The sequence below is a fragment of the Melitaea cinxia genome, chromosome 17 (genome assembly GCF_905220565.1).
Source record: "Melitaea cinxia chromosome 17, ilMelCinx1.1, whole genome shotgun sequence".
NCBI lineage: Eukaryota > Metazoa > Arthropoda > Insecta > Lepidoptera > Nymphalidae > Melitaea > Melitaea cinxia.
Window position 1 is genome coordinate 15,596,524 of NC_059410.1, and position 22,240 is coordinate 15,618,763.

The 22,240-nt window shown below is 37.6% G+C and overlaps 2 protein-coding genes and 1 long non-coding RNA gene across 3 annotated transcripts in view; 1 reads left to right on the top strand and 2 right to left on the bottom strand.

The window, feature by feature from the left end:
* Positions 1 to 2,444: 2,444 nt before the first annotated feature.
* LOC123661528 lies at positions 2,445 to 2,858 on the bottom strand. The gene is made up of 2 exons (XR_006744347.1): positions 2,795 to 2,858; positions 2,445 to 2,652 (listed from the first exon to the last, which is right to left on the bottom strand). It is a non-coding gene; the product is annotated as an uncharacterized LOC123661528 (long non-coding RNA).
* A 104-nt stretch (positions 2,859 to 2,962) lies between these two features.
* LOC123661530 (protein C1orf43 homolog) lies at positions 2,963 to 6,579 on the top strand. The gene is made up of 5 exons (XM_045596489.1): positions 2,963 to 3,121; positions 3,753 to 3,906; positions 5,034 to 5,253; positions 5,533 to 5,665; positions 6,033 to 6,579. The coding sequence occupies exons 1-5, from the start codon at positions 2,963 to 2,965 to the stop codon at positions 6,135 to 6,137; spliced, it is 771 nt and encodes a 256-aa protein (XP_045452445.1). The 3' UTR covers positions 6,138 to 6,579.
* Positions 6,580 to 8,240: 1,661 nt separating this feature from the next.
* Positions 8,241 to 22,240, bottom strand: part of LOC123661529 (focadhesin) — a 28,171-nt gene continuing 14,171 nt past the window's right edge. Inside the window, exons 11-19 of the mRNA XM_045596488.1 lie at positions 16,720 to 16,813; positions 16,235 to 16,437; positions 15,666 to 15,908; positions 15,027 to 15,296; positions 13,308 to 13,498; positions 12,043 to 12,162; positions 10,815 to 10,971; positions 9,741 to 9,868; positions 8,241 to 8,447 (exon numbers count right to left, since the gene is read on the bottom strand). Coding sequence (XP_045452444.1) covers positions 8,399 to 8,447; positions 9,741 to 9,868; positions 10,815 to 10,971; positions 12,043 to 12,162; positions 13,308 to 13,498; positions 15,027 to 15,296; positions 15,666 to 15,908; positions 16,235 to 16,437; positions 16,720 to 16,813 — 1,455 coding nt within the window. The 3' untranslated portion in view covers positions 8,241 to 8,398. The remainder of the gene's footprint in view (positions 8,448 to 9,740; positions 9,869 to 10,814; positions 10,972 to 12,042; positions 12,163 to 13,307; positions 13,499 to 15,026; positions 15,297 to 15,665; positions 15,909 to 16,234; positions 16,438 to 16,719; positions 16,814 to 22,240) is intronic.

Below are 22,240 nucleotides of genomic sequence, written 5' to 3' on the forward strand. Positions count from 1 at the left end.
GTGCCTCGCCCAACACTGAATCGAAAGAATCATGTTAATGGAATTTATGTTCGGCCTGTACGTATGATATACGATGAATGTTTAAGCATTTCTAGGAATATAATTCTTATTAAATGCTTGTATTATTTTTTTAATGCAGTTTGAAATGCTATATTGATTTTTGAATAGAGCCGACTCTGACCAGTCCCTGCCGAAAGTTACAAATAAAAAATGATGATTGTATGGAAAGTTATTGTAAACTATTGTGTGTTGGAACAGGGATTCCACAATTTTTATCTGTTTTTATCTGGGCTATCTATAGATAGATCTATCTCTTTAAATGTCTGTCATGTGCGGGGATTGAACTCGCGACCGTCAGCGCAACAGTCATATTAGATGTCTAAAATAAACTTCATTAAAAGTACATTCGAAATACTAACATAATCGAACCATTTTTATACGAGATTACGAAAATAAAAAAATTTGAAATAATAATTATCTGAACTCTAACAATCTATACTAATATTATAAATCTGAAAAATTTATTGTTTTGTTTGTTTGAACGCGTTAAGCTTGGGAACGACTAATTCAAATTAACAAATTATTTTTTTATTGTATAGTACATGTACCGCGGGTGATAAAATATATTTTATAATATTTTCAGACATTTTTGCGTCAAATTAACGCGGGTTTCCCGCTGGACACAGTTAGTACTATATTAAAAAAAAGATCACACGCACTTTTATTGATTGGGGTTACAAACGTTTTAATACTATACGATAAGAGACAATCATAACCGTCACTTTTGAATTTTATCCTGAACAGTTACAATGATGCCCAAAATTCTTAGACTTTGATTCTAAAATCAATAAATTAAAAATATATAATTTAACTTCAACTCCATTATTGAAGTTTTTATTATAATTACGAGAATAATGAACAAACGAATGGGCTATAACAGACGGAAAAACTGCAACTATACAAAAATATTAAGAGAAGAATTATTATTATTATTATTTATTTATTTATTTATTTATTTTTTTATAGAAGAGGGGGCAAACGGACAGTTGACATACCTGGTGGTAAGTGAAAAGAACATCCACAGACACCCGCTACATCAGAGGATTTGCAGGTGCGTTGCCGGCCTTTGAATGAATATTGAATGAAATAAAATTTTGTCTCACAATAAAGAGGTAAAAATAATTGTGTTTAACTGACTTCACTTACATCGACAAGTAATACAACCTAAGTAGACGAAAAAATTAACAAACGCACTAGTCATCACTACGATTTTCGAGGGTTTCCCTTGATTTCTCTGGGATTCCATCATCAGATCCTGGTTTCCTTATCATGGTACCACACTTGTGGTATCTGCTTTTCAACAAAAAAAGAATAATCAATATCGGTTCATAAACGACGAAGTTATCCCCGAACATATATATAACCTCCGAATTGAGTAATCTCCTCCGTTTTTCAACTCAGTTAAATGAGAATGGAGATGTTTTTCTCCCATTACTAATTTCAGGGTATATTGCACTCAACTCGTATGTAATAGCAGCTACAGTAGTTCCTTCATAAGAATAGCTACGGAAAATGTCAGTGTGGTAAGTAACTACCAATAAAAAAAGGAAAAAAAAAACTAAAAAACGACATGACACTATTTTATATAAATTTGGTATGACATAGCATAAATTTGTTTTTTTTTTTATTACTTTTTATGGAAATTAAAAGATGCATTGACAATTTTTGTGTGTCTAGCCTTCGCAGTTTATATTTTTTACTATAGGGACATAAAATGAGCAATGCCTTTGAAGGAATTATATCTTAATAGGCCTTTAGTTTTACAGGACGAGTTATAGTTTAAATTGCAAATCAGAGCACATATTCTACGTACTTAGAATTCTCAATGAGTATAGAAAACCCGAGGACCAACTTCTTTCTGTGAGATTTATTGATCTAAAAGTATATTTTGTTTTTGTAATGGTATATTAAGGGGTAAATAGCCTCTAGTAAATGTTATTTTGTTAATTATATTATCTTTTAGTATTTTCAAATTTAATACACTTTTTAATGCAAATATTTCCTAAATACAAATAAAATATTATGAAAAAAAAAAAACAGTAGCGGTATCACAATTGCTTAGTTAGATATACATAAATTTATGCAAGCTGCGGATATATAATTATCTAAGTATATGATGTAGAGGCCTATGTCTAGCAGTGGACTGTGATACGCTGAAATGATGATGGTGAATATAAAGGAATCAGAATAGAAAATATACTGCCATGTAAAAATTTCGTAAACTTTTTTTTCAGCTTTTGGGCATCAAACTATAAAATAAAACCAAAACAATGCTTATAAATGCATTCCTTTGGTTTTGTTCTCTCGCCAATTTAACATGTATTACTTTATGGTATTACACGAAAATCTAAATTGTTTTTTTTTAATTTATTGACAGCTGTGGAGAGCTGGGTCCGAGTCCTTCGCTCTAAACTGTACACATTTTACACAGTAAAAATAAGACAATAATATTATATAATTATAAACAAACTCTTATACATTTCATTTTTTTTTTTCTTTATTATATCTTCTCTATTGAAATCCAAATTGTCAAAAAGTAAGTATAACTCTTATCGTTCAGTGTTTACACTTTACAGGCCATTCAGGCAGTTTCTGTAACGTTGCAGTAATTTATTAAATCCAAATCTACTGAAAACAAACACTACTTCATAAATTAAAATACACAAATTATAAAATTACTTTAAGCTTTAATTGAGTTTCGATTCTCGACTACACCAAACATTCATCACCTTACCTTTTCCATCTCACAAAATAAAAGCAATCATAATTTCGTAATGTTGAAATAATTGACATTTGTCACAACATTGAAACAAATGTTAATGTTATGAATTTGTGAAAAATACGATTCGAATGTAGTAGTAAACCTTTTTACAAGTGAAATTGGATTAAAAACGATATAATCATGCAAGACTTCACGAGTATATTAAACATAATCTTCATAATCAGTGGGGGTGTGTTAACTTTTGTTATTCTGTTCATTTTCGCTAAAAGACAAATAACAAGGTTCGCCCTTCGATCTAGACGAGGTCCTCATGTTCCAATAGGAGCTTCAGCAAAGAAGGTAAAATCATTATTTATTTTATTTACTTTCTTCTTTATCATCATCATCATTCATCATCATCATCATTCATCATCATCATCTCCACCACCACCACCACTTCAGCCTATCGCAGTCCATTGCTGGACATCGGCCTCCACAAGTTCGTGCCAAAAATGGCGTGAACTAGTGTGTTTTACCCATAGTCACAACGCTGGGCAAGCGGGTTAGTGACGGCAGGGCTGCTGTCTGTGTTCGGCCTGTTTATTTCAAAGCCAGCAGTTGGATGGTTATCCCGCCATCAGTCGACTTTTTAAGTTCCGAGGTGGTAGTGGAACTGTGTTATCCCTTAGTCCTCTCTTACAACACCTACAGGAAGAGAGGGGTAAAATTGAATATATAACAAAGATTTTTTCTTTGTAGTATGATATTTAAAATAGCAATGGTATTTCTCAATGTCATAAAAGAGTGTTTTCACTAAGAATTAACAGTGTTTCATTTTTTTATGTGTGTAGAACTTTATTTCTATATTAAGCTTATAACCAAGCTCATTAATACTTAATACATCCAATTAAAAAGGCATCATTTCAACATTGTTTATAATAATAAATACATTTATCTATATTAATCACTTACAATGGTGTATGATTTACAGTGTCTCAAGAAAGAAATAGAGCGTCGTATAGAAGCAGTGCCCCGGATAGTTCACGAGCCTCGGCTGCTGTGTGCTGAACCTTCCCACTACATACTTGAACCTCAACAGCCTTACCACTATAGATTTCGAGCTGTTGACGATGTGAAGACATTAGGTAAGATTATACCATATTGTATTTGAACAGATGTTTAATTATAAACAGCTTAATATTTTTTTTAATAGAAAAGAAATATATATTTATATATCAATATATATAATAAGATACCTACACTTCATCCTGTAATGTTTCACTGCTATATATATATATATCTAATATATAAAATTCTCGTGTCACGGTGTTAACGTTAAATGGCTTAACAGATTATATTGATATATATTGGGTAGGTCTGAGAATCGAACAACATCTATTTTTCAACAACAAAATTAACAAAAAATTTATTGACCGTCAATCGTGTTGACGTTTCAAAATTAAAGCTGTCATATTATATATAATTTTAATAATAAATTAATGTATAAAAACAAAAGCAATAATAAATGTTTTAGTTGTTGATGCCGGTAGAGCATGCAATTATCTATAAAAAAAAAGTGAGGTTTTTCCTAAAAAGGGAGGCATACACTTAACCTGAGTGTATGTTGTTGTTCACGGGCTCTTTTCCGCAACTCGACGTCTTGGTGCGCCTTTTTTGCGTCTAGTTATTGCGTCTAGCTAACCTGAGTGTATTAATATATGATTATTTTTAACACTGCTATACACGTTCTTGAAAGCTTGAAGCTTTTTGTAAGATTTATTACAATCATGCCATTATGTTTTGTAAAAAGTATATGTTACACCTTATGGACATCTATATCCAAATTGCAAAACTAATAATTTTGTTTGTTCTCAAATAAAAAAAAAACACCTTACTTTAATTTTCAACAACAAATAATAAAAAGAAAATATCATAAACATACACACATAATAAGCTTCAGCTATTGAATAAAAAAAATTTATCAAAATCGACACACTCATTAAGGACAGTTTTTTTGTAGTAGTCTAAAAACACTTTTATACACTAACAAGAATGAGGTATTAAATTTAAGCAATGTACTGAAAAGCATTTCTTAACAAAAATAAATAAATTTAGAAAACAAAAGCTTAGCTAACAAAACAAAAGCTAGTTTGGGCACAAGATAGGCATACAACAAAACTTAATCTTGCTTGTAGCTACCCTCAAATTATAACAAATTGTAATTTTACATATTTTAAATATTGTATATTCAATGTTTTAACACATTTGACAGAAGAGGAAATAGCCCACCAAGACCCGGGTCTCAAACGTCATCCACGCGAGTCACTCCGTGCATTCCTCCTCTCCTCACTAGCAGTACCCCTCGACGGTAGAGGACAGAAACTAGTTCATCAATTCTGTGATGCCTATGAGTCGGCGAGACACCACCCCGCTGAGTTTGGTGAAGACGAGTACAGGGCGTACAGTCGGTTGCTTTTAAAACTTTTGGATGCGTAAGTTTTGACTCTGATTAGCCCTTTCTGTTAAACTAACTCCTTTAAGATTAGCTAGGTCAAGCGTAAGATACGTGCATTAATAATTTTTTTGCATTACTGTCACTAATCTATAACTTGTTCTAAACCCTGTCATAGTTAATCTATCGACTTCCTCATATTTTGAGAGTAAGAGACACCCTAAACATGACCCAAGCTAGGTGCTAGGTCTCCACAAAGAATTCACCCAAACGTGGTAAATAACTGTCTGTAATTTTATCTACTATCCGTTTTCGTCAGTGCTCGTCTTCTAAAAAGCGTGTCGTGTGTGTCGGCGTCGCGCGGCAGCCCGCAGCGACGTCCGGCGCGCCTGCTGGACCCCGCGCGACTGCGGCCCGCGCCCCGCCCCGCCAACCACTACACCGCGCTCGAGGTAGCGCACACACGCGCCTAGCACGCCATGTGTGCCAATCACGGCACACGCGCCAATCATAACACACGCGCCAATCACATAGAACATGCCAATCACGCCATATGCGCCAATTAAACTTCAAGCGCCAATCACGCCTCATATGCCATATACGCCACACGACTATCAAGCCATACATGGCATATACTCCAGACAAAGCATACTTTATACACATCAAACACAAGATTAAACTATATTATCATAACTGCACGTAACAGCACATTAACAATAACACAGTACTAACATGAGTATTTTATTCATTAAATAGTCAATAACAACATAACAGAAATTAGAACAGAACAACAGCCTCTCAAAGAGCCTTTGCTTACAGAACATGCCAGTGGAGGCTAAACTGGAAGAAGAGGTGCTCCGGGTACCGGTGAAGAGCCCTACGGAGCCACTAGTGAAGGCCCCGGCGGACGAGACGGCGCTCTGAGCCAGGCGCGCGCGTCATGACGCGCAGACGCTGTAACCTGGCACGGCGTGGTGTGGCCTGCCATGGCGTGGTGTGGCCTGCCATGGCGTGGTGTGGCCTGCCATGGCGTGGTGTGGCCTGCCATGGCGTGGTGTGGCCTGCCATGGCGTGGTGTGGCCTGCCATGGCGTGGTGTGGTGGCAGCTCCTGGCCTAGTGTGGCATGGCAGTTCCTGGCCTGGTATGGCATAGTCCGCCACTTAGTGGTTATAGCTACATGAGTGGAATTAAAAAACCAGTGTAGTGTTGAGGACAGTTGAGATACTTGGATTTGTGTGATGTTACAGTGTTGTAGTAACTTAGCTATGTAGGAGAAACCGTTATATGGTGGTATTGTGTGGTAGTGCTGAGATGACATCATATGGTCATGAAAATCTTTGACTTTTGTATGGTATATATGTACCTAAAAAGTAGAGATGCCACGAATAGTAATTTGGCCGAATACCGAATACCGAATGTTCGGCGAGGCTCTTGGCCGAAGCGCCGAACATTCGGCAGCCGAATATTCGGCCACACTTAGTACTTTTCGCGGCGACAAGACACAACTCGTCACCGTACAAGTTTAAACTTGCACCGCTGAAGTAATACGTACTTCACGGTCGTGTTACAACCTGCTTTATTTGTTGGTCGTTGGTGCATCGTACGTACAGTATACCTACTAAAATATAACATTTAATGTTATTGATTACCATAAGAAATATCACCGTTGATTCGAGTAAAGTTAAATGAATCCAATTATAAGAAATCGCCTATTTGGAACTTTTATGAAATTTATAATGAAGACAATAAACTGGCAGTTTGTTTGTTGTATTTGTTTCTTACCACTGGTAGATTTTAAATATTAATTTGTTAGTTCTTTTTTTGGTTAAATAAATATCTTTGTGAGTAATATTTTGAGTTTTTTCATAATTTATTTGGTGATCCTTACTGTATTTTATCATAAATAAGGAAGTAAATCTGTTTATCACGATTTCACGCCCAAACTGCTGAACCGATTTTAATAAAATTTGGTACACAGATACTCTAGAGCCTTAGAAAGGACATGGGCTATAATTAACGCGAAGTCGCGGAAAAACAGTTCGTAGGAAATAAAAAAATTGCTATTCGGTATTCGGCCAAACGGTTAACCATATTCGGCCGAATACCGAATAGCGAAAAAAAGAGGCCGAATAGCCGAATACCGAATAATTGCCGAATATTCGTGGCATCTCTACTAAAAAGCTATTCAAGATCGGAATGGACATTGACTATATTATGGAGTTATTATATTTATGGTGTAATAAGAGGACTGTTAAAAAACTTGAGGCTTTATTCCATGGCAATATGGAATTAATTAATGGAGAAGACTCTTACCGCTTACCACCATTTCACTTGTTATGAAGTAGTGAAAATGCATTAACAATTCAGGAACTTCAAGTTTCAATTCAAGCCCGTGTTATTTGTGATTCAGTATATGACGATTACGATGTTAACGTTATTAAATTTAAATTTGATAAATGATGCATTTTTAACATTTAAGAAATACCAAACTAAATATTTCAACACAACTAAAACAGACGAAAGTAAATCTTAATAGCAGTATGTATTGTATATGTCATTCAAAAACGTATACGCCATCATATTTAAATATACAAACAGAATACATTTTCACATTCTCTTATTTATAAACTAGGAACTTTTAGACATTTTTATGTTAACTACATATCATACATTTTATTTCTTCAGAGTATTAGGAGGAAAACAGTTGTTAATTTGACTAGCCCGTTGGCACAGTTTGTAGGTGTACTTTCTGATTCCTGCCTGAGTCCTAGGTGTAATATTTGTATTTATATATTTATAAATATATCATTATACATCATGTTTATAAATAATGTTGGCAAGGGCAAACTTATCTCTATAAGAGATCTCTACCAGTCTCCCCATGATGGTGAGTAAACCAAGTTACCGCGGGACAGTAATATATGTATCAGAAAAAAAAGCTGTTGATAAAACAGCTAAATTAAGCCCCATGTATCATTATATGGCCGTAAATAGAAGGACGCAAGTTTAATAACACGTTGTATATACTCTTTTAATATATTTTATTTTCCACATAAACATTAGTGTTCAATCAAAACATATTAGTTCTTACATACAAGTTACAGAGCATATTTTGATATATTATTTTTATTAAACAATATCAAAGACGTAAATGGCAACACTTAATAATACTAATATCACACGATTATAAATAATCTTCTAAATGGCTTGCATTATTTCCGAAGTCCATTTCTCTGTAAAAATAAACACATTAAAATTGCATTTAAATATAATTATTAGTTAACGTATGTAAAATAGATTAATCTGTCAAAAAGCTGTTAGTCTAAAGAAATCATCAATTTTATAACAGATATATTTATATGTAAATTTTTAAATATTAAAAAGTTAAAAAAGCAGATATTAGTTACTTAAGAATTACTTTGTATAAATGATTAAATATTAATAGATTATTGTTTTTTAAATGATAAAAGCTTAGAACCTTGTGAAATGAACCCTTAGTCAACCCTTGTTATACACACTTAATTCCAAAAAAATCTGTACAAAAGAAAAAGAAAGAAAGGTGTATGGCAGTTCACACGGCAGAAGTGAAACTTCTGGAGACTTTCATCGAGGATATAAAATACTGAGTAATGTATTCCATCTCACTCTCTCCTATACATTTATGTGTTTGTTTCCTTATCGTGACGCATCTGGGGGCACGGTAGTGCCCCCGCCAAGACGAGCCAAAAAAAAAAAAACGAAAAGTTTTCTTTTCATCGAGGTTCAAATCATAACGATTTCAATGAAATTCAAAAAATATACCTACATAATTATTTCATTAAAACTGAAAACAATATATAAACATTTTTCATTGTACGTTGATATCTATTGTTTATTTTCAATTGTACAAATTCTATTCGAGCCAATGACTGTTAATATGACAAGCGACATCTACACACTACAGAAGCAAACACACCGTACTCAGATCTCTTCGATGTTCCTCCTGAGTGGCGGGAAACAAAAGATAATTACATTTAAATATATTTAGAACATTTTAAAATACTGTTAAAAGTTTAATAATAAATTTATCTTTAGATCACACGATTGAAGTAAAACTTTTTTAGCTTCTACAGTAATATACGAAACGTAACTCTCTTTCTTTCATTCTATTTTCGCTAACTTATATCTCCCTCTCAACTTCCGTTCGCTTCACCCGATCACACTTTTCGTAACGCTCTCTTCAAGGCACCAGTTTACTCCCCAAGTCGAGTGTGCGTAAAAAAGTTTTACTTCAATAATAAAAGCCATATATTTTACCGGTACTTGAAACAATGAGGAAGTTCTTAATTGCTTGTTGTAAACAAAGAATTTTTGGAATGAATTATATAACTATGACATTTAAATCTGCTGCAAAAAAACTTGATACTTTAAAGCCTACAATATTTCTCAAAAATATAGTTAATCAAACACAAAAAGTACTTTCAAAATTAAGGTCTGGTAACACTCTTGTAACGTTACTTTGTTATAGATTTGGTTATAGAACTCACATTCTGGTCCAGATTTTCTGAGTAGTAAACTGTTCGGTGTGTCTCAGTGCCAATAGAGCGCGCTGGCAGCTGAGTGCTGTGTTCGGGTCCCGGATGATGTCTCGCGTGTGGCACAGCCATTCTAACAGCTGACACAAATTTTCACAGATTATATTTTTTGAGCAACAGAGACTGCTACATATTTTTATAAGCATAAAAAAATATTTAAAATGATTTTAATAACGATCTCCGATACCAAAGACTATTCCAGTTTTTTTGCACATCATAAAGGCAGAAGCATCAAACTTTTTTCTGCTAGACCTTTAACTATTTATTAAAATTAAAATATTTATCACATACAAATATTCGCTTTTTGTGAGCAGGAAAGTGTGTAACTGTGGAAGGGCACAGCAGGAAATTTCTTGCTCTAAATATGGAGCAGCCCGACTGGGGTAATAATTCGACTTTACAGAAGATCACACTTAAATAATACTGTTTTCATATAACTTGCGTTCCTGTGATCAGTAAGGTGACCAGAGCTACTGGAAGGGAGTTAGGATTGGGGATTGGGTCGGCAAGGCACTGCGATGTTTTTGATGTTGAAGGTGTCTACAAGTAATGGTAACTGCTTACCAACAGGTAGGTCGGAGGGTTATTTGCAACGTTTGCAAGAAAAGGCATCCATGGCTCTTGAAAGGGGTTAAGGTCCAACTTCTAGTGTATTGTGTTCTGATGCCGCGTTGGCGCAACGGTCACAGCTATGGATTGTGCCGGTTGCGCTGGCGGTTGCGGGTTCGATCCCCGCACATGACATACATTTGTATTGGTCATACAGGTGTTTACCGTGCTCTGGGTTTTTGTGCAGTTCTTGTCCACCACTTCTCCATCTCCCCACGTTAGCCGTGGTCCCGGTCGTTATCATGTACACCTGATAGCGATCGTAACTCATAGTAGGGAATATATCCGCCAACCCGCATTGGAGCAGTGGGTGGATCAAGCTCTGATCCTCCTCCTGCATGGGGAAAGAGGCCTGTGCCCAACAGTGGGATATTACAGGCTGAGGCGATTCTAGTGTATAGCCTGTGTGCTAGTCACCGGCAGCGCGCAGGCGGCCCAGGCGGGGCGCGCGGCCAGCAGTACCGAAGCAGGCGCCAGCGCGATGCACGGCTCCAGCGCCCACAGCCCACTGAACACGGTGGCGGCCAGCGAGAACACCTCGCACAGGTAGCGCTGCTGGGCCTCGTCCTCCGACCTGCCGACGTGCAGCACTATCTATCCACTGGGGTAGGGCACAGCAGGCATTACCTGCTCAAAATATGGAGCAGCTCGACTGGGGTAGTACCTCGACCTTACAGAAGACCATAGCTAAATAATACTGCTTTCAAGCAGTATTGTGTTCCTGTTGGTGAGTAAGGTGACCAGAGCTCGTGGGGGGATAGGGTTGGCAACGCGCTTGCGATGCGTCTGATGTTGCAGGTGTCTATAAGCTACGGTAATCGCTTACCATCAGGTGAGCTGTACGCTTGTTTGCCGACCTAACGACAAAAAAAAAATTATGCGCGTTAATCGTCCTGGAGCGGAGACCGAGTATGCGGCGTCCTCCGGCCCGCTGGACCGACGATCTCCGTAAGATTGCCGGTCAGGCTGGATGGGAATTGCGGAAAACCGGGATGTCTAGCGCGAACTCGAGGAGGCTTATCTCCCTATGAGTAGTGGACTGCGATAGGCTGAACTGACTAATACGCACTAGATTCCCTTACCTAACCGTCAATTCTATTCATTTTGAAACGGAGCAGCTCATCGGATCCTGGACTCTTGCATCTAAATTATTTAGCAACTTTAGTGTCTCCATTCAGTGAAGAAATTTTACCTATTGAGAGTAACAGCATGGACTAGTTCGTGAAGAAAATGGACGATATGAAATTTGACGAGAAGTGCCCAACAAACTGTTTCGTTTATCTCTTTTCTCCAGATATTACAATATTTTCTCCCTCTTTTTCCTCCGATTTTTTGGCTTTCAAATGGACCAAAAAAGTTTCAAGTTTTCAGCGATATTTCATTCGATATTCGTTATATGTATACATATTGTATCAATATTTAATCGCTATACTAGCACGGTTGTCTAAGAGTTTATATTCATAGTAATTCCTAAGAATCCGTGGGGTTTTTGTACTCCTGCCACACGATGGACCCGGCACCCGCACGGTGAATCCATGCTAAAAAGTTTGTCTGTCTGTTGCCCTAACTTACTATTTCTTTATTTTCTTCTTCTATTTATTACAACCTGTCATGAAGTTTATTGTACAAACTAGTAATTACTTACTCATTGAAGGCGACCTGAGTCCTCGCCATCAGCTGAAGGAACCAGTCCCTCGTAGTTTGGTCCTCAGTATTAGCCGCCTGAAGCGCTGGTAACATGCAGGGGAGTGAGTTCTCTTGTTCACTGAAAATAATAATAATTATATTCTAATATATAAAATTTTCGTGTCATGGTGTTAAACACTGAACTCCTCCGAAACGGCTCGACCGATTTTAATAAAATTTTGTGGGCATATCGGGTAGGTCTGAGAATCGGCCAACATCAATTTTTCAGACCCCTAAGTTATAGGGGGGGGGGGGGGGATTTAGCGGGTTAATAACATATATGGCAAAGAAACGTTTGCGGGGTCAGCTAGTTTACTTATAAAGAAACCAGTGTGCTTTAGACCACACGACTCAAGTAAAACTTTTTAATCGCCCCTACAGTAATATACGAAACGTAACTCTCTCTCTTTCTATCTTCACTACCATATATCCTCCCAACCCTCTCAACTTCCATTCGCCTCGGCTGGTCACATTTTTCGTAACGCTCTCGTCACGCATTCACCAGCTCACTCCCCAAGTCAAGCGTGAGTAAAGAAGTTTTACTTCAAAATAGTGTTATTTGAATATGATCCTAAAATCGTAAGATCCATTAGATGTTAAGCGGTTAATGTATTTTTAATGACTGGAAGACTATGACCGTACCATCTCTGTTCGCATAGCTCATCTCTAGGAGCTCTGGTTACCATACTTACGACGGGAAAAAGTCTGTGCAAGTACCACAAAATTACAGAAGATCACACCTTAATAAATGTCATGAAGTAAGTAGTAGTACTGTGGTGAGGTGACCAGAACTGGTAGGGAGGGTTAAGGGTAAGGTCAGTTTTTTATGTCACTAGGTCGGCAAACAAGCGTACGGCTCACCTGATGGTAAGCGATTACCGTAGCTTATAGACGCCTGCAACACCAGAAGCATCGCAAGCGCGTTACCGACCCAATCCCCAATCCCCCCAGGAGCTCTGGTCATCTTACTCACCAACAGGAACACAATACTGCTTGAAAACAGTATTATTTAGCTGTAATTTTCTGTAAGGTCGAGGTACTACCCCAGTCGGGCTGCTCCATATTTTGAGCAGGAAATTCCTGCTGTGCCCTACCTCAGTTATCTATCGCGCTTGCGATTCTTCTTCTGTTATATACTGTAGTCTATAGGCTATGGTATCCTCTTACCATCAGGTGAGCTGTACGCTCTTTTGCCGACCTGTTGGTATAAAACTGAGTACATACCCAGGGTAAGTAGCCTGGGCATCGATGGCCTCGTTGAGCCACACGAGCGAGTTGCTTGCCAGTTTCGCCCTCACAGCAGTGGCGTGTCTCAGTAAAGGGCCCGTTACTTCCCACCAGCTACTGGGGGAGCTCATGCGTTCTAGGTGTTTAGTACATAGTACTGGACACGTCTCGAGATACGCTGGCCAGGCCTGGATACACAAAATTCAATGAACCATAGGTTTAGATTGAAATCACTCGGATATACGTACGTTTTAAAATTTAAAGTGTCGGAAAAACTTATTACAAACTAAAATAAACAATATTTATAACATCTATAAACTTTGAAATAGATGAAAAGTTACATATTGAATTGGAACATTTGCGGTTACCTGACAAGGTTCTTGTTTCATCTCAAACAATGCAATGCTATGAATAAAAGGCCTTTGTATATAACAAGAGTAGCATATAAGTAATATAAAAAAAAAAACAGTCAAAAGTCAAGTATAGTTCGCGTCATGTAAAAAGAACGCTGGCCTTGAAGCTGCGCAGAAGCGATTTATCGGTCTATTTGGTGGTACGGGTAGGGGGACGGGAGTGTTTATCAGGTGTCGCATGCTTGCCGGTGTGCTATTGGTTGACAGCGGTTGACAGTTCGACGTCGACTCGAAATATTATCGCGCACAAAAGTTTTAATTTACAAAATTCTCCATTTACTATTTATTTCACTAAAAAACAATTATCAATTTATCATTTTAAACACATAAAAACTATTAAGATACGAATATCGAGAGTACAGATAATTATTATTTTTGAATACGACATTTCAATAACTAAAAAAAATTGTTATTGCTTTTGTTTAAAAAAAATTGTGATTTTGTAAAGTGATAATTATTATACTTATTTAGTCCGAATTATTCGCACAAGTATTTCTAGTATTTTTTAATGTACCTACCAATAACCATTATACGAAGCCGCGAGTGAAAGCCTAATTAAAAAATAAAACAGTAGTACTTGTGCGCGAGTATACCCATGCGCAAACGCACCCCCTCCAGTTTCTTTCAGCGTTCTTTTTACATGACGCGAACTATAAGCGTTAATGATAATTGGGTCAATCAACTATTCTCTGTAAAAACATTGTCCCTACACTTAATATATATGTATGACTCATGAAACTAATCATTTACCAAATTTCATATCATAAACAGTTTTTAGAATACACAGCATTGATATTAAATGGCATTTCATTATCATGATTCAATTATTTTTAATTATTTTAACGGTAACTTAGTTAACAAGATTCTCTTCCCATACAAATAATTGTTGTCCTCATGCCTAGTTCAGTTATTCATTGACGCATTATTTAAAAATATTTTATGAAGACGCATTTATTTCCATTTTTTATCACAACCTATAACACTTTCCAAACCCATTTACATGTTTTCCAGTTTTTTAATGTTTAATTTTAATATTAAAAAAAAATAACAAACTGTGTACCCAAATTATTTTCAAAACTTCTGTCTTCGGCCTTTGAAAGTTCTAATATAAAAACAAAGTTGGCCATAGTAATCCTAAACATATCAATGAACATCAGAAGATGATTAGTAAATATTCTAATAAAATGGAAAGAGTTTTTACTTACTGTTTTTTTTTAATCCTTACAAATGGTACAAAGAATAATTGATCGACCCAGTTATATACTCATTATGTACACATCTAACTCTACATCCTAAAGCTTACCACGTGTTCGTCATCGAGAAGAGAAAAGTAGTTCTCAACTGTTTGAGACAATAACGTCCTATTAGCGTCGTGGATCCTATCCGACTCCAGGCACTCCTTGATCTTCATCAGTTGCTTCACGAAGGGCAACTCCTGGGGGTTTTGACTGGTTCTGGGTAGTTGTGAGAAGGATTCAGAGAGGCATCTCTCTAGAGGTGGTCGTAGGTTGTTCGGTGGTACAGTTCGACAGAATATTGGTAAGTTTTCGAAGAATACTTCGATGTCGAATTCCTGAAATAAAGGAATGCGGTAGATTTATGACTTTTTAAAAGACTCCTTTCAACAAGTTTTAAAGTAAATAAGAAATTCCAGTAAAATTGTTCTCACTATGGGTGTGCAGAGCAATGGAAACTTTACGGGTAGTTCAGTTTAATCATAAGCTAGTAGTTACATTAACTTTGGCCACACCACAACTTTAGAGGTGTGAGTAGTCGACTAAACACCGACGGTCGCGGGTTCGATTCTCGCTCGGAGTGGATGTTTGTGTTTATACAAATATTTATTTCCCATCTGGTTGTTAACCCTTGTGGGTCTCCCCACTGTGCCTCGGAGAGCACGTTAAGCTGTCGTGTTATTCAAATAAAATAAATATTAACTCACCTCACTCGTCCCAGGCACGATGCCTTGCAAGAAATTCTCAATCAAACGTTTGGCAGACACTGTGGTATTGGCTTGCCTGGCCGCTAACTTCACACAACCAGATTTCCAGAGGCGACCTCTATGGACCACCTCGTAAAGGAAGCAGAAATCAAGAGGTGGGAGAGGCTTTGGGAATTCAGCCGAGAGCGTGTTGAGGATGGAAATGAGAACTGCTTCTGGGTAGTCGTAGGATGGGGATGTTGCCTGGAAATATAAATAGATAAAAAAATACTTTTTGGCGATTTTGGGACTTTAAAGTATACATACATTCTTGATCAAAATTAAGAGTTCTTTTTTATTGGTTATTTATACTTCTGATTTGTTTAGGCTGGCATTTTAATAATTTTTAATTTTATGTCAGCTATGCCATCAAGAAAAACATTTCATGAAATGTCGCACTCAAAATACATAGACAGACAAAAATCAACAGTTACATCAGTCACATAAAAAAAGCAAAGTGATTACATAACCTAAGCATGAAAGTCAGCTCCCCATTCGAAATTCCAAAAAACCCGCCCATTGATCCTCACCTGTCTCCGGAAGCACTCCATCACCCCCCGGACCACGCTCGCTGCAGGCAAGTGCGCCAAGCTCGGAGGCTCTCTTGGCTGAACCTGGTACAACCCACTCCTGTAGCCCTTGATCTCTCGTTCCATCAACTCGGTCACCAGGTATTCAACGCTTGAAAGAGCGGCGTAATTTGTATTTTTGAACACTTCCGGCCAAACTTCACCTAAAAAGTAAAAAATTGCTAGGTAACAATAATTTTTAGTTTCAATTAAATTTATGTACGGCAAAGAAAAACTGAACCCAAGTGGAGAAAATTAGTGAAAAATCTACGGAGTTATGGTCCTTTCACATGCACTTCCACAAAACCTAACATTTGACCACAAGCAACCCTTATATACGATAAAGAAGGATCCCTCCTTCTTTGCGAGAAATCAGTTCAATTAATTGAAAATGAAACAACAGCATTATGTGAAGCCAATCAATAAATACGTGTATAATTACTTACAAGGCACATAGTCCAGTACGTCCTCAGGTTTCCTGGCAGCGTCTGCAGGCGTCTTACAGTATGAGGGCGGTAGCTTGACTGTCCGTCTGTATATCTGCAACACAAACGTTCTTCGTACATAGAGGTTCTCAAACTTGAAAGTTTACGGACTTGGTCGTTTATGAGCAATATTTAACAGGTTACGTCATAGTGTTGAGGAGTAAAGAGTTTTTTAATCATTTGTATTCACTATTCAAAAAGCTAATGACTTAGGAAGTGACTCATGATTTATCTGACTAATAATCGGGGATAACTTCGTCGTTTATGAACCGATTTTGATAATTCTTTTTTAGTTGGAAAGTAGATATCCGTGTGGCACTATGATAAGGAAACCGGGATTTGATCATGGGATCGCAAAGAAATTGAGGGGAAACCCTTGAAAATCCACATAACTTTTTACTGGGTGTACCGATTTTGATAATTTTTAATTTAATCGAAAATCAATGTTTATCATGTGGTCACATTTAAATTTCATCCAAATCTGATTACAACTTTTGCAGTTATCTTTGATAATGCGTATTTACTTGACAATTTTTTCCTCTACCTACATTGTATTACTTGTCAATGTACCTAATTGAAGTCGGTTTTTATCGTTTGCCAGCAAACACAATTATTTATTGATGTAATGTATTTTTATACATAATTTTAAAAATATATTATCATTCTGCACTTCTTCTTTATATAAACTATAAGCGTGCGAAACCCGCGTCTCCGACTTGCCGTGTCGGCGCTCTAGCCAATTAAGCTATGGAACGATGCACCCGCTCGAGCCAAATTTTCGATATGATAATTTTTAATTTTCGGTTTAAGCGAACCGTGGCGCCGTCTATAGTGAGCTCTTTACAGAAACCCGTAACTATTCAAAGTTTCATATTACAATGAAAATCTTTGACAGGAGACGACACCGTGCTATTTTTAATATATAGGAATGGTAGAGCTGGTGTAGCTATTTTTGTATCCAGCTCTGTTATTTTTTCCTCAATCCCTATCCCTGCTCATAGTAATAACTTTAATATTGTTGCTGTTTCTATTTCCAACATTTCATTTCTCTCTATATACTTGCCTGATCCTAACTCAACTGTCCTTTCAGAACTTTATTCTATCATTTCTACAATTCCTTCTCCTATGGTGGTTCTTGGAGATTTTAACATCCATCACACCTCATGGGGATCTCACTACTGTGATTCTTTATCAACCACATTTTTAAATTTAGTTGATGACTTTAACTTAGTTATATTAAATGATGGCTCTCCCACTCGTCGTGCTACCCTATCCCAGGTCTCTCCATCCGCCATTGATTTATCACTCTGCTCCTCTTCATTATCCTCTGAACTCACATGGAATATCCTTCCTTCCTCTTTTGGTAGCGATCATTATCCCATTACCCTTGAATGGCCTCAATGCTCTATTCCATATACAATTAAAAATGCTCCTCGTTTAAAATACAAATTGACAGATGCAGACTGGCCCCAATATGCGAGCATGGCAGAGATATTGATTGATCGCATCCCTCCTGTTAATGTGAGTAATGTTCACTCCCTTTACCCAAAACTGAAGCAGGCTATTCTGGATAGTGCAGATGCACACATCCCCGTTAAGGGCAGATCCTCCTTCCGAATTGCCTCCCCTCCTTGGTGGGACTCGGAATGTACCATGTCTTGCAAGCGGCGTAAAGAGGCTGAGCGTTTATTTTCTGCTTCAATGACTAGAGAAAATTATATAAATTATCAGAGAATAGCAGCAGAAACTAAAAGACTTCTTTCACAGAAAAAGAGACAAGGATGGAGCAATTTCTGTGAAAGCTTATCACCTCTCTCTCACCCCTCCCTAGTTTGGAAAAACTTAAAAAAATTCCGCGGATCGTTCTCTGCTTCCTCCAACCCATCTTCGAATGACCCTAACCCTTGGGTTGAGCGTTTCTCCCAGACATTAGCCCCACCTTGGGTTCCCTCTTATGATGAATGTCCAGTACTCTCATCAGCCTCTGTTGCTGTGAGCGACTTTGAAGTACCATTCTCCATGGCGGAGCTTCAGCTTGTGTTGGGGTCTCTCTCTGACTCATCTCCAGGAGTTGATGGTGTCCCGTATTCTTTTATTATTAAGTGTAATATTGGTTCTCAAAGAGTCATCTTGAATTTCCTCAACTCTATTTTTCAATCAGAAATACCCCCTGATGAGTGGAAGACTCACATCATCATCCCTATTCTTAAACCGAAAAAGCCTGAAGAAAATCCTGCAAGCTATCGTCCTATTGCTCTTTCCACCACACTATCTAAAATTATGGAACACTTAATAAAAAATAGACTTGAGTGGCTGTTAGAAAGCAGAGGCATCCTCTCGAGGAGCCAATTTGGATTCCGTAAGGGCTTCAGTACCATGGACAGTCTTGGTACTTTGGTCACCGACATCCATATTGCCCTTTCGAAGAAAGAGTCGCTGGTGGGGATGTTCCTTGATGTTTCGTCTGCTTATGATAACGTGCGTCTTCCAATACTCAGGCAGACTATGCTAAATCTGAGTATCCCAGTGAAGATTGTCAATTACATCTGCAACTCCCTTTGCTCCCGTTCTCTTCTTATCTCTCATCAAAATTCACCCGTTTTTTCAAGGATGGCCTGGAAAGGACTTCCACAAGGATCAGTCTTAAGCCCCCTGCTTTATAGTTTATACACCTACAACTTAGATTTATCCGTTAACTCATTTTGCAATGTACTTCAATATGCAGACGATATAACTTTGTATGTGTCCGCCAGTGATCTCTCTGTTGCCGCTGCTCGCCTTAACTCTGCCATCCATTACCTAAATGAGTGGCTCACAGAACATGGCTTGAATATTTCTGTGGAAAAAAGTTGTATTGTCGTTTTTTCCCGCTCAAGAACCATCCCTAATTTAACTGTAACTATCAATAATCAGGTTTTTCCGGTATCAGATAAAGTCAAGTTCTTGGGTGTCTTTTTGGATTCTAAAATGACAGGAGTCCACCACATAAATCATGTCCTAAGAAAGTGTGAAAAAAACTTAAACATTATGAGATGTCTTTCTGGAGTCTGGTGGGGCTCCCATCCCTATACACAAAAACTTATATATAACGCTCTGATACGTAGCCATCTTGACTACGGATCTTTTATCCTCGAGCCATGTCATAAAACTATTATACGCGAACTGGACAAAATTCAATCAAAAGCGCTCCGCATAATAGTAGGTGCCATGAAGTCCTCTCCTATTAACGCTCTACAGGTGGAATGTGCTGAACCTCCTCTATACTTGCGACGTCAATACCTCTCAGACCGATTTCTCTTTAAAACCCTCCAACTCTCTTCCCATCCTCTTTCAGCTAGACTACACCTTCTCTCTCAATTAGTTCTTTCTTCATCCTACTGGTCTCACAAATCTCCCCCATGTCTAATTAAAAGCTATAATAAATTTATTGGCCTTCCTTCCCCTGTCCATCAGTGTAGAATCTTACCTATTTACGAGGTTCCATTCGATGCTTTAGTTCTGCTTCCCAATATTTCTTTCAATCTTGGTATAGAGAAAGGATCGCATTCAGCAAATCAGCAATTTAACTACGCCATAAACATATATTACAAAGATTGGTATCATTTATTCACAGACTCTTCTAAATTTTCTGAACATGGGTGTATAGGATCAGCTGTCTGGATTCCGAAAGTTAATGTAGTTCTGAACTGCAAAATGCCCCCTGCCTCCTCAGTTTTTACTGGGGAAGCTGTGGCTATCTTGGAGGCTCTTTCCTTTATTGAGTCACATAAATTAAACAACTCTGTTATATTCTCGGACTCCAGAAGCTGCCTGCAGAGTATTTTACATAATCCATTTAAGTCTAAATTTAAGTTTCCTTTTATCCTCAAAATTAGACACCTCCTCCTTAAGTGTCTGGCACAAAACATCCGTGTCGAGATGGCTTGGATTCCAGCTCACAGTGGCATTATAGGGAATGAAAAAGCAGATTTTTTCGCAAAAGAAGCGACAACATCAGGTGGCCTCAGCCACTACAAAGTCTATAGCCATGATTTAATCTCACTAGCAAAGACACGAATGATACGTGACTGGTCTGAAGTCTGGTCTCGCTCCAGTACAACTAAAGGAACGTTTTATGCTAGTGTACAGGGATCCATTCTTGTCAAACCATGGTTTTTCAAGTATAGAAAGGCTAGTAAGTGGGTAACCTCAACTGTCTGCCGCATAAGGTTAGGTCATTCTTGCTCCCCTGTCTTCCTTCACAAAATTAGAGTTAAGGACTCTTCACTTTGCGAATGTGGTCTTGAGGAAGGCACTCTTGATCACATTTTTTTTAACTGTCCAAAACTCCAGTTTTCCCTCTATGATGTTCTTCCCCCTCAGATACCTCGCCCAACTAACCTGAGGTCTCTTTTATCATTAGTTCACTCTCAGTTTATTGACATTTTATGTACATATATTAATCAAAATAACATTAGATTGTAGCACTGTTTGTCTTGATTAACCCTACTAACCAATGTTTATCTGTTTGTTTGTCTTTTGTTTCAGATACTAGTTCGGCACTTAAAATTGCGAAAAACTGGCAACAACTCCGACGTATTTTTGATTCACTTCTTAATCTTTACTTTTGATTTTACGACTTGCACTCCCACAAAGCCTTAGACAAAGCAAAGTTTTCTGCCCTAACTTAACGATTCTCATAACATAAGCTAAGCTCCACTCTGATATTGGCAAATCCTTCAGGGAGCCAAAGTAAAAGAAGAAGAAGAATATATAGGATTTTTATTTTTGTGTTACCCACATTAGGAATTCTAAACATTTTTGAATATCATATCAAAAATTGACCGCTCCAGCGGGGTTCGAACCCGCGTCTCCGACTTGCCGTGTCGGCGCTCTAGCCAATTAAGCTATGGAACGATGCACCCGCTCGAGCGAAATTTTCGATATGATAATTTTTAATTTTCGGTTTAAGCGAACCGTGGCGCCGTCTATAGTGAGCTCTTTACAGAAACCCGTAACTATTCAAAGTTTCATATTACAATGAAAATCTTTGACAGGAGACGACACCGTGCTATTTTTAATATATAGGATTTTTATTTTTGTGTTACCCACATTAGGAATTCTAAACATTTTTGAATATCATATCAAAAATTGACCGCTCCAGCGGGGTTCGAACCCGCGTCTCCGACTTGCCGTGTCGGCGCTCTAGCCAATTAAGCTATGGAACGATGCACCCGCTCGAGCGAAATTTTCGATATGATAATTTTTAATTTTCGGTTTAAGCGAACCGTGGCGCCGTCTATAGTGAGCTCTTTACAGTTTGTGCTTCTTGGGCGTACAGTCTAGAGGTGAGTGAGACATGACATGTGAGGAAAGGTCATGAGATAAACCAACCTCAATGAAAGTCGATCTAACTAACTCCATTAATATTACTATATATATATATATATATATATGAGTTGTCTGGAAGAAATGGCTAATTAGCCATAAGTCCGCCCATTGT

Bases quoted from the DNA above. Each gene is read 5' to 3' on its own strand.
- LOC123661530 (XM_045596489.1), top strand. From the start codon at position 2,963: ATGCAAGACTTCACGAGTATATTAAACATAATCTTCATAATCAGTGGG. The intron at 3,122-3,752 runs GTAAAATCATTA...TATGATTTACAG, and splicing joins TAGGAGCTTCAGCAAAGAAG to TGTCTCAAGAAAGAAATAGA. The intron at 5,666-6,032 runs GTAGCGCACACA...CTTTGCTTACAG, and splicing joins ACCACTACACCGCGCTCGAG to AACATGCCAGTGGAGGCTAA.